Source organism: Podarcis vaucheri (assembly GCF_965113315.1).
Source record: "Podarcis vaucheri genome assembly, chromosome: 10".
In the NCBI taxonomy this organism is placed as follows: domain Eukaryota; kingdom Metazoa; phylum Chordata; class Lepidosauria; order Squamata; family Lacertidae; genus Podarcis; species Podarcis vaucheri.
In genome coordinates, this window is record NC_138748.1 from 8696020 (window position 1) to 8708568 (window position 12549).

The 12549-nt window shown below is 39.7% G+C and overlaps 1 protein-coding gene across 1 annotated transcript in view; it reads left to right on the forward strand.

The window, feature by feature from the left end:
* The window catches only part of KMT2E (lysine methyltransferase 2E (inactive)), a 55270-nt gene that overhangs the window by 8091 nt on the left and 34630 nt on the right, over positions 1–12549 (forward strand). The window contains exons 2-3 of the mRNA XM_082241075.1: positions 10809–10993; positions 11920–12034. Of these exons, the coding sequence (XP_082097201.1) occupies positions 10923–10993; positions 11920–12034 (186 nt within the window). The 5' untranslated portion in view covers positions 10809–10922. The remainder of the gene's footprint in view (positions 1–10808; positions 10994–11919; positions 12035–12549) is intronic.

Genomic DNA, 12549 nt, shown 5'->3' on the forward strand with positions numbered 1-12549 from the left:
ACCCTCTGGTTACGTAAATTCCAGGATGCAAAAGCGGCAAACCCGGAAGTATTTGACTGGGTTTCGCCATGCATGCGCAGAAGCGGTCTACTGCCACGCGTGCATGCGCAGAAGCGGCCCTCGGGTTGCAGAAACCTCGGGATCTGACGGGACCTCTGGAACGGATCCTGTCTGCAACTGGAGGTACCATTGTATTGGCTTTATTATTTTCCAATTAATCTGTTCCACTACCACCACACACCCTATCCTACATTTTCCTTACCTAATCGCCACTTGATTCATGTTTGTCTTCCCTACCATAGCTAGAGAAGGGGGGGAATCCAGGACCACATTATTACATACTAGATTTACAGTATATCCCACCCTTCTTCCAGTGAACTAAAGTTGATGTATATTATTTTCCTTCACCGATATATCTCCACAACAACCCTCTAAAGTAGTTCTAGTTACAGGTAGGTAGCCGTGTTGGTCTGCCGTAGTCGAAACAAAAACAAAAAAATTCCTTCCAGTAGCACCTTAGAGACCAACTAAGTTTGTTATTGGTATGAGCTTTCGTGTGCATGCACGCTTCTTCAGATACCTCTAAAGTAGGTTAGGCTGAGTGATAACTTAAAAAAGAAGTGAGTGTCAAGTTCCAGACTGTATGGGAGGGACCCACAACTTAAAACGGGGACTTCAGTCTCACCTCCTCGTGCCCAGCAATGCACATGGTGCTAGGGAGAGCAGAGGTACTTCTGCTTCCTTGTGATGTATTGTTTTCTTCCTCCTCCTGCAGTTCCCTCTCTTCTACAAAACTGGCAGGAGGAGAAAACGCAGAGCACAGGAAAGTGATGTTGATGGCAGAGTTCATGGGTCCCAACCAGTCTGCCACTTGTAAAGCTGCCCCCTATTGTGCCACCTGAGTGGTTTCCTTCAATGTGCCTCATTATAGAGTTGACTCTCATTTTTGTACCATCACAGTACATGGGATGCTAACAGAGTAAGAAACAAAAAGTTACATCTCTTTACTGAGGAACTTAACAATTTGAAATTTTAGATTTGGGCTGCCAGAGGATGAAGATTGGAAAAGAGATTAATCAAAAGAATATGTGCCTAGTTAAGTTAGACTTGACTTTAGTGAGGAGTATACCCAGCAATAATTTCATGGAAAAATCGGTTTTCCCAATTAAAACAGCATACATACATTATTCAGAATTTTAAAAGGTGGCATTATGAATGTATTTGTATCAGTACTTTCCATTGTGCAAGCAATACTTGGAAGTTGTAGATTTCTTGGCCTGGGCCTTGGTCACCTTAAATGCGGAGAGATCAGCTGTTACAGTTCTTAGGAGTGTGTTTGCTTCCAAATCTCAAACTAGATTAGTCTTTGTTCCTGGATCTGAATTTCCAGGGCACAGGGGAGGCTTTAAAGAGGGTTCAAACTTCATTTTAAAAAATGGAAGCAGAATGATGCAGATTAAATTTATTTTGTGTTGCTCCCCCCCCCCTTAAGAATTACTGTTTCCAAAAAAGGCACCTAAAAAAAGAAAAATTAGCAGGACTGGAATGGAGACTGCTACAAAGAATGGACTGGGTGGAGGGGAAAGCCATAGAAAAGTGAGTTAGGTAAAAGGGACAGGGAAGCCTTTCGCACTGGACTCCAGTAGTTCTACATAGCTTGATATTCAGACTTAAAGATACAAACATGCATTCAGTGCATCTACTACCTACTAATCATCTTCATCATCATCTTCTTTTACTTCCAAATGAAAGTTAGAATTCTAAGGATGTCAAATTCTACCTTGCAAGGTAAGCAGATATGAAGTAGGCTATATACACCCTAAACTGGACTGCTCTGGCAGGTCCTCCGCCTTTCTGCTTTGAAAACAAATGCTTGTTATTTCTAAACTTAGACAGCTGTTACTGCTTTAAATACCCTGTGTTCTAGAAGTAGAATAGAGCTTAATTGTAGGGAGGTACTATAGGTGCTTTTACTATTTGGAAAAAGTGATTTTTCTTTGTATTTTGATTGCTCAGTGGAACCCACAGACTTGTGAAGGCCAGATAGAACTACATTTTTCAGAACGTCAGCAGACATATTCTAACTCTTTATAGGTTGACATAAAAAGCTGAGTAGGATATGCTGTAGAGTCCCATTACTTTAGTCAGAGTCATGAGCTCTTCTTGCTGTACATGCTAACAATTAAAGGTAAAGGTAAAGGTACCCCTGCCCGAACGGGCCAGTCTTGACAGACTCTGGGGTTTGTGCGCCCATCTCACATCTATAGGCCGGGAGCCAGCGCTGTCCGGAGACACTTCCGGGTCACGTGGCCAGCGTGACAAAGCTGCATCTGGCGAGCCAGCGCAGCACACGGAACGCCGTTTACCTTCCCGCTGGTAAGCGGTACCTATTTATCTACTTGCCCCCGGGGGTGCTTTCGAACTGCTAGGTGGGCAGGCGCTGGGACCGAACAACGGGAGCTAACAATTACAATATGCTTTAAAGAAAACTAAATAAAAGAATATGCCTGTTTCTTCTCCATCTCTCCACTTCCCTTCCTTGTTTCCTTTATTCTCTTCTAGAAAGGGGCTAGAGACTATGTAGGAGCCAGCATTTTCTTTAGATAGAACTGTTGGCAAAGCACAGTTCTATTCAGGTACAGGAGGGCATGCTGCGTATTGTCCATTACAGTCACTTTGAGCTAAGTAAAGATAGATATGGATATAGGTGTGGGAAATCCACTGAAGGAGCCAACCCTCTGGCTTAAAATACTGGTCCAAGCTCTTACTGTACACTACCATAACACCTTGCAACGTAAGATGGGGGTCTCCAGGTGTTGTTGAACTACACTTCCCATTATTTCTGGTCAGTGGGTGTGCTGATGAGGGCTGATGGGAGTTCGGAGACCAACAGCATGTGGAGTGCCATAGGTTCTTAACCCTTGACCTAAGGAAACTGCTGGCCTGAATTGCTGTACTAAAGCAACACTACTGCAGATTGCTAGATAACATGATTGCAGCTTCCAGCCCACCTGAGTCTTGCTGATATGAGGAGCCAGTAGATTCTTATCTGACCTCATAAAGCTGCTGACCTTGGTCTGATTCTTCAATTAGAGATTGTAGGCTGATTCTCTGCTGAAACACCTGCCTGCCTCTAGACTCCTAGCCCTAACATTTGGCTATAGTGTGAACTTGAGATTTTAGAATCTTATACCAAAACCACAACAGAAGTATCAAAAAAGCAAAGCAGAACAGAATTGTATTACTGTTACCCTGAAATGTCATCAAAGCAGCCTTAAGTCTGGCACTATATGAGGTAATAAAACAAATTTGCAAAATAAACAGGATTCCTGTTTAACAGATGTGAGAAATTGAGAATAAGACTATAAATAAATTACCCATGATCCATCATTTTAATATTTTTGAATTAATAATTAATATTTTGTGAAGGAAAAAGTTGAAAATAAAGTGTATGCTTTTATGCAAATATTTTTATTTCATCATTTGACGTTCTCAAAGGAAGATCAAGAGCATCCAGTGGATGGATCCAGATCAGGATAAACGGTGCAGGTTCTGTAAATAAGTTGCACTCTGTTTCTAAAGCTTTTGTTCTTTACTGAGTGCAATCAAGTTCATTTATGTTGCGTAGGAGTCAATAGGTGAGATCCAACTAAACTACACATGGAGTAGATCTGTTTAAATCAATGGATTTTGCTCAAATTCATTTGTTTCAATGAGTCTGCATTGAGAATGGTGTAGTTGGATACCACCCAACAAGGGTTTCAGATTCTCTCTTCATCAGCACAACTGTTCAATGAAGAGGATAAGATTGCATTTAAAGATAATATAATGGAATTTATACAGTTGCCCATAGTTCTCATTTTTGAATTCAGGGATTTCAGAATAGTGTGTTTTGTTTTAGGAAACTGTGTTGCTTTGGAAATTTATCCCTGGGTTTAGCGATGGTGGACAAGCATCCCCAGATGAATGCTGCAGTTCATATTCACAGGGGAGTGCTCATGTGCCCTCTCCTGAAGCTTTCCTTGTTTGAAAACATGGTTTCACATGATATCCAAACTAGGAAGAGACTTGTTTAAGTGCTACTGCCAACCAGGATATTCCTTCCTGAAGACTTCACAGCCTAAACAGACAAGATACAAGGGGGTGGATTAGGTAGAATATAAGAATAGTGGTAATTAAGAGAAGGGAAAAGGGCTAACAAGGAAGGTGAAAACAGCTTGATAAAGAAGTCCTAATCTGTTCCGCTCTCTATCCTCCATTTCCCTTTTCAAATTGCTGTGGAGAGTCTATGCATCCGGACATATAATCTTGACCATGGTTTATGTTATCAGGAATGACCAGAGGCATTCCTCTGGCTCATGTTCCTTCTCCTCTCCACATAAGGAGAGCTAAAGCATTTGCATCATGCAACGTGGGGAACTATGATTTAACCAAAGTTAGTTTAAACAAAATAAAGGGTAAAACTGGTTTCAGATTCTTTTTGTGTTAACTAATTTAGGTTAAATCAAACCACAGTTGTCAAGAGATTGTACTGTTTTGCATTCAAGGGAGGAAGTTGGGGCAAGAGAGTGTGCAAGTTAAGATTCCTGCAGTTCATTCCAAATCACCTACACCAGGCCATTTCCATTCCTCCAAACCATAGAGTTTGTATTCTTGCCGCATCCCACTTCACCATATAATTTCAGTTTAGTTGATATTTTCCTTTATTCCAACAGCACTTTGCTGTTACATCTGAACCAGCTATCCTTTGAGCGAGCCTTCCAAAGCATGATTGCAAACCATAGTTTGATTACTTTGGTTCTATTTTAGTTGAATAAGCATCCAGTTACTTACTTTATGTGGACTCATTTAATAATCCCGTTTAAGGACTGTTAGTGCAGGAAAATAGTTATGTTGATATTGTATGCAACTTTCCTGTAAATAATGAAGACAACTGGGTTTGTCGGCCAAGGGTGGTTCTTCTGTTTGTTCATTCAACATATTGTAGCATTTTGCTAGGTAAAGCTTAATTCAGCAAAGGTCAAGCTGACTCACAACCAAGTATGTCCTTTTGGGTTGGGATCTAGTGCTAAAAGTGAGCTTTTATAAAATACTTTCTGAGTATTCAGAACAATTAACATACACCATCTCAATAATCACAAATGTTCTATAATGTAGGCAGCCATCACAGTTGGGGGCTTGGGAGATAGTAGTTTGCTGTAGGCCATCTTGTGAGTTTGTGAGTGAGGTAAGATTTAATCTAGGAACACCCCAGTTTGTAACTCAAACTCTTAACCATTGTACTATCTATACTAGCTAGTTCATAGATATATAGGTGCTATTTATGGAGTGGGATCAATGTTAGACAGTTTTGGAAATACATTGAGGCTAGGTCAGAATAGGCTTGCATACCTGTACACTAGGGCTGGGCAATACACTGGTTTGAAGTCCATAAGTTTTGACCTGGCAATATGTCGCAAATCATGGTGGGTGTGCTACACAAAAATCACAATGCGGGGGAAACCGTGAAGCCAGCCAGTGCCTCCTCAGACATCGCAATATTTCTGTGATATATCACAATGTTGAAAAACAGATATCGTCCAGCCCTACTGAATACTTGAAATACCATGTTTCAAGTGTGTTCTCCATTATGAAGTTTGAACCTACATGCAGTGAATATAGCTTGAAATTTTGGTACATGAGACTTACCTTACTATCGCTATAGTCTGTTTTGATAATTGGATTTCTGTGTCCAATGTTAACCATAGCTTTTGAAATATCACAGCGATATGAACTTCTAATGGTGTTAGGAGTAGAATTTCATGTTTATTTTTATGGCATACAAAGCTGTTGGTGGCTACATCTAGGACCGTGCCTACAGAAGATATAATGAATATTGCATCTTCAGTATCTTCTTAGTGTAGAGGGCCATACCAGGTGGCACTGACCTGTGGAAAGCTGTCACTGGAGATTCATTTGTATACTACAACATCTTTCTTCTCTTGCAAATCTTCCTTTTGCACTTTTCCTTCTCTGTACTAGGAAGATGGATAGGGTGTAAGACCTCATGCCAAAGTTATGTTTCTGGCATGGGATGAGGGAAAGATAGGAAGCAGAGATTATTGGACTTTTGACTAACAGTGACTCTGCAGCCACTTATTGCCTCCAGATGGCATAACTTTTTCATATTTGATGCCTCTCTCCTTCCTTCCATATCCTGCACTGCCTGATACAAAGAGGCCTGTGACTGCTGCCTTGGCTCATTGCCTCATACTACCTCTATAGTACTGGTCCATCAGCAAATTTAGCTCCACACCCATATTTTAGTATGGTGCTATGCTGTAAATATCGATATAATTCACTATTTCCTTGTTAAACGTTTTTGAGGTGACTGTGACTGAATTAAGAGATTAAAACAATTATTGTTACTAATGTAGTTAAGTGGGCTACTTTTAACTTTTAGAGCTGTTTGACATTAACATCATGGTTATGAGATGCCTATTGCTTTCAGGTAATAAAGATGATTTACTACAGTTGGTTGAACAGCTTCATCCAGACAATAGTAATGAATGGATCAGCATCAAACTGGAAAGAGGTATCAAGTGGGATTCCACAGGGATCAGTTCTGAATGCAGTGCAGGTCGTCTTCATTAATGACTTAGATGACTGAGTGGACCACAACTCTTAGCAAATAGGTTGGAAATATTTTAGAATATTCTACAATGGCCTTGATAAATTGGATAGCTTGCTAACAATAACATTTAGACTATACTTACATAAAAATTGTATATGGGATTTAATAATAGGGACTAACGTGTTTCTCATGTTCCCGGGTTCATTTGATGTGGCTCAAAATTTGGTGTTCTAAAAGTCTTGGCAAGAAAAATTCAAACCCACCAGCTTTTTATTTTCCTCTGGCTAGAGGTTCTGATGAACGCAGCTAGCCTATTGGCAGGGCTTTGTTGTTGTTTAAATTGAGTTCTGAAAAAATATTTGATGAATACTAAGAAAATTGTGTGTACTCTCACTACTACTGTCTTACAGTTTACCAATGGAGAAAAGTTCCCTGTCAAACTCCACAGTAAACACATTGGTACATGAAGGCAGGATTTTTGAGGCCTGCAAGTCTGTGTTAACATAACTTGTTACATTTGATGTGTTAAACTTCGGTATTAGTTTTAGCAACACTGGGATGACAGGATCTCTGTGAATGTAATGACATTTCGTAGGAAGCTGTATATATAAAGATTCTGTTTTAAGTGACATCACTCAGCTTACTTTAAATATATGTATCTTGCCCATCCTGTGTCTCTCTTGTAGATATGTCTTGCAGTTAGCAACAGCCTTTTTTTAAGGATCTGTGAGGCTTTTGTATCCCCCACCACAAAAAAGTCAATATCTTCCAATTAGCTTTATTGGTTGTTAAAAGTCATTACGGCCAAACAAGATCCTAGCCATAATTACAGTACCCTTACATTTCATATTGTGCACCATAAAAGAAAGAAACAAAAAAGCACAGGTTTACATCTTTAGTGGAGTACTACAATTTTTTTTAAAAAAAGCAGGGAGCCATTTAAAACATGAGCTTTAAAGCCAGAACAGTGTTGTAATAGATGCACGCTTCTGAAATAACTAGTGTCTCCTCCTCTTCAGATCAAGATTTTCTCTGTTTAGAAAACCAACCTATTCTGCATTTTTTTCTGGCAGATGTGTCAGTTTCATTCCTGCTGAGGCAGTCAGAACAGATGGTAAGCAATGAAATAGTTCAGACACACAAGAGGTTTGCATATCGAACCTATTCCATATATATTTTACAACTAGGGAAAGTTTCTAAGCTGGGAGATTGGGTACAGTGACTTAAAATTTGTAATTCCACCCTTGTTTACAGCACCATTGGTTGAGCAATACCTTTCTCTGAGATTTGGTGAAATACTACTTGTGAATGGGTACCGAGCTTTACAAAAGGTTAAATTACAGAGAAGGAAAAGGTTACAGAAATAAAAACACTAGACCCAAATGATATTCAGCGTGCACAGCTTAATGTGCTACAGCTCTAGCCACCTTACTGAAGAGAACTGTAACAGATACTGTCTCTTGTGGCTAAATTTTAAAAAAGGGAGAACAACTATTTCAACAGCTCAAGTAGTAAAGGTTTAGAAAAGGAGTGCTATACTTTGTGATTCAGGCAGCATTTGGCGGCAGTAGATGCACACAAGTTGTTTTCAGGCTCCTCCTAAAAACAGCTGGTTTGTTTTACACAGGAAACTGCCTGTGGCATGAATGTATATTAAATATTATGAAGTGAGCATGCGTGCATTCACACACACACACACACAACTTAACTTTTTAATGTAAATAGTGAATCATGCACGTACATATCCATCCTGTTGAGCTACAAATGATACTGCATGTGGGGCTAGAAATGCAGATTAGGGTTTTTAAGATAACATTTTCCATCCTTCATCAAATCATCAGCATTATATAATACATTTAACTGAAATATAACTAACTCTGTTGATTCAAAACAGCATAAGAAACAGGAATTTGAATATGGTTTGAAGAGTTCTCTGTAGGGATTCTCTAAGTGGCTTTTATATTGAAAAAAGTCTTTAGTGTGCCTGTATTGGGGTGGATAGCTTGACTTCAGTTAACCATTTAGACCAGGCGTCGGCAAGGTTTACCTTGCCTGGGCCGGTTCACACCAGCGGAGATCCCTCTGTGGGCCAGATTGTGCGCCCACGATTTCCAGCGTCTGCGATTTCTGGCACCGTAGAAGCGAGTCCCTGCGCCGGATTAGCACAGGGACACGCCGAGCACGCAGCTCAGTTCAGGGGTGGCTGGTGGGCTGGTTAATGACCCCCGTGGGCCACTTGTGGCCCATGGGCCTTAGCTGCCTGCCCCTGATTTAGACTGCAGTTCTTTACATACTTATCTGTGAGTAGAGTAGATAGCTCCATTTTGAGTTCTTATTTTTTCCAGTAAGTTTGCCACATTCCACATTATTTGTCAATTTTTTTTCAAAAAAGAAAAGTCCTGCCAAAAAATCCATCAGCATATTTGTTCACTTTTCTCCTAATATACACTTCTTGCCTACAATTTCCCCTATATAAACATACAAAAATGCATTTTTTTATCTAATATGTACATTTTTGCACACATTATTTGGTTAGAAAACTGCATCACAAAATTAAGAGATGTACAAATTTGGAAGGATAGCTGCATTTTGGTTTGCACATTCTTTTCAGAGATGTGAATTGGCAGGTTCACATTCAAATCGGAACTGACCTTCTCCATTCCTGCTCGGGATTTAGTTCCACTGAATTCAGTGAGACTGTACATCTGTGTAGATATGTATAGAATTGCACTATTTCTTGACAGTATTAAATCAATGATAACCTTTAATGCAGAGATTGGAAATCTAGGCACTGATATCATCACCCAGTTTCAGCATGTGGGCTGGGAAAAGATATTTGGTCTGTAAACTGAAGAAACTGGCAATGACAGAATCAAAAGTAGCATAAGAAACTGGTCTCCACTTCCTCTGCTGCTGTTGGGACAGACGGAGGAGAGAAAGTGACTGCAGAAGACTGATGTGGGCCAGGGTTTCCCAAAATTGGGTTTCCAATTGTTGTTGGACTACATCTCCCATCATTCTGTGTCTAGGGCAGTTGTCTACCAGCTCCATCTGGTTTGCTGGCTAAGACCCTGCCTGCCTGTTGCCAGAGTGGTACATGCTCTGGTTATCTCCCTCTTGGACTACTGCAATGTGCTCTACGTGGGGCTACCTTTGAAGGGACTCGGAAACTACAACTAATCCAGAATGCAGCTGCCAGATTGGGAGCATCTGTTGGGACCATTTTACACTGGTCCTATAGGCTCCCAGTAAGTTTCCGAGCACAGTTCAGAGTGTTGGTGCTGACCTTTAAAGCCCTAAATAGCTTTTGCACTCCTGAAGGAGTGTCTTCATTCCCATCATTCAGCCTGGACACTTAAGATCCTTTTCCAAGGGCCTCCTGGTGGTTCCCTCACTAGGAAGTTACAGGGAGCCAGGCAGAGCACCTTCTCAGTAGTCTCACCCACCCTGTGGAACGCCCTCCCATCAGATGTCAAAGAAATAAGCAACGATCTGACTTTTAGAAGACATCTGAAGGCAGTCCTCTATAGGGAAGTTTTTAATGTTTGATGTCTTACTGAGTTTTAATTTGTTGGAAGCCACCCAAATTATCTGGGCAACCCAGTCTGATGGACAGCATATAAATAATAAATTATTGTTAATTATCATCAGGGATGATGGGAATTGTAGTCCAAAACCAGCTGGAGACCCAAGTTTGGGAAACTCTGGTATAGGCTCTCAGTTGGTCACCCTTAGTTTCAAAATTGGCATGTAGAGTCTTCATTTTAAATTATCTTAATGTTCTTTATTTTTGCTACATTTATTTGCTAAAGGAATCTCTAGTCCTGTTTACTGTGAGTAACCATTAAAGCACAATTAAAGCCTTAATACAGATGTTTGCACATAAACATGCACATTTATAAATGAAGGCTGCATGCATTTGTTAAGGGCATACAGTAATGACGCAGTTACTAACTTAATCAGTTTACTTTTAGCAGAAAGGGATGGAATTAATAAGTAACATGTAAGAAAGTAGTTGAAATAGATTTTACCTTTTTCTAGGATTGACATCTGAGTAAATGTGCTTAGAGACTGTGCTTATTAGAGACTTTTCAGTCTCCAATAATTGAATGTTCATACTGAAATTTTTAAAAAGGTGAGCTCTTTTAACATACATTTGAAATAAAAGTTTCTCTTTTTCTCTTTCGGTTAACAGAGTTTGTGGATGCACTTAGATGTTTGCAATGAGCACTGTGGCTGGCATGCCCCAGTGTTTTGGATACCAATGCATAGAACTCCATAGTAATCGAATTTATCAGAAACGAACGTCATGAGCATAGTGGTCCCGTTGGGGGTTGACACAGCAGAAACTTCATATTTGGAAATGGCTGCAGGCTCAGAGTAAGTATTGTGGCACAACAGCAAATTTGCAAAATTGGTTCTATCTTACATTTCATTTTATGCATCTCTGCAGTGTTGCTCAGTTTCAGTTGATTCACTTCTGGGCATAATAAACAGAATCAAAGTTTGAACTCTACCTTATAGTTTTCCTTCTTAAAAGTCTTGACTTCACTTACATTTCAGTATGTATTAGAGCCCATTTGGATATGTTATGACAAAATTGCTATTTTTAAAGTTTTGGCAATTATATTTTTTCATATATAGTGTTCATTTCTACTTTAGCATCTAGGATGATTCTTAAATTAACATTTATTAACTATTCTCACAGTGAAACTTCATAACACTCCCCCCTCCTTGCTCTGAACTATTCAGTTTGGGGTGAAATCAGAATACTGATACATAACTTGTGCTTATAATAGAAAATAAAGTAATCAGGAGCACCTTCCTTCAGGGTCTATCTTTATAGTTCCTTAGTACAACCTGTAAAATACATCCTTTCAGGATACAGTACTGGCAACACAGGAAGCCTGTGGTGCTGTGCTTATTCTGCCACTAGATGTCATAATTTATTGGGGTTTCAGATACTGCTAACAGCATATGGGCAGACTCCTACGCTGCATATGTGTTATCAGAAACAATAAGAATTATTGATACTTGTGTACTCCTGCCTTGTAATCTTTTTGAGCTTCTTTGTTTTACAACATTGTTGTCAGTGTTGTTCAAATGGATAGTATTCACTTGATAGTGCACACCCATACCACTACAGAAACTTTAAATTAGTGTTGTTACTGACAGCTTGCCAGACATTCATTTATTTTTGACAGGAGCATAGCAACAAACATTTCCTTCTTTACCTTTATCATAATACCGAAATATTCAGCACTTTGGAACAAAAGTGAAATCTTAATGTTTGTCTTGCTTTTCAGACCTGAATCTGTAGAAGCTAGCCCTGTGGTAGTTGAGAAGTCAAACAGTTATCCACACCAGCTATATAACAGCAGTTCTCATCATTCACACAGTTATATTGGTTTGCCTTATGCGGTAAGTTTTGTTTTTAAAAAGTATTTCTTTGAGGTTCTTTCCAATAAAGAGAACTTTAAATGTGCCTTGTTTGGTTGATTTTCCGGCTTATTGTGGGAAGTCCTCCACTAAAACAGCCAAAATCATGTCACTTATATGGTAGAGTAGTTCTGATACTAGAAGTCTTGTATTCACTCTTTATTACTGTCTTTTTTTTTAACAAATGGGTTGCATCCAGACCTAAACTTTCACGAATGGAATGCCTTAAGATCCCCCCCAAAGCTGGTTTTAGGGAGGTATGGGGAAGTGCAGTAGAATGGAAGAGATGGCAAAAGTTGTATCTGCGGAAGAGCATGGCAAGATGGTTTGAGCATATAACACCAATCTTGGCCTGATTGTACTGGCTACCAATTAGCTTCAGGGCACAATTCAAAATGCTGGTTTTGACCAACAAAACCTTAAATGGCTGATAACCGCAATACCTCAAGGACCACATCTACCCATGCAAACGGAATCAGACCCTGCAATCATCACTT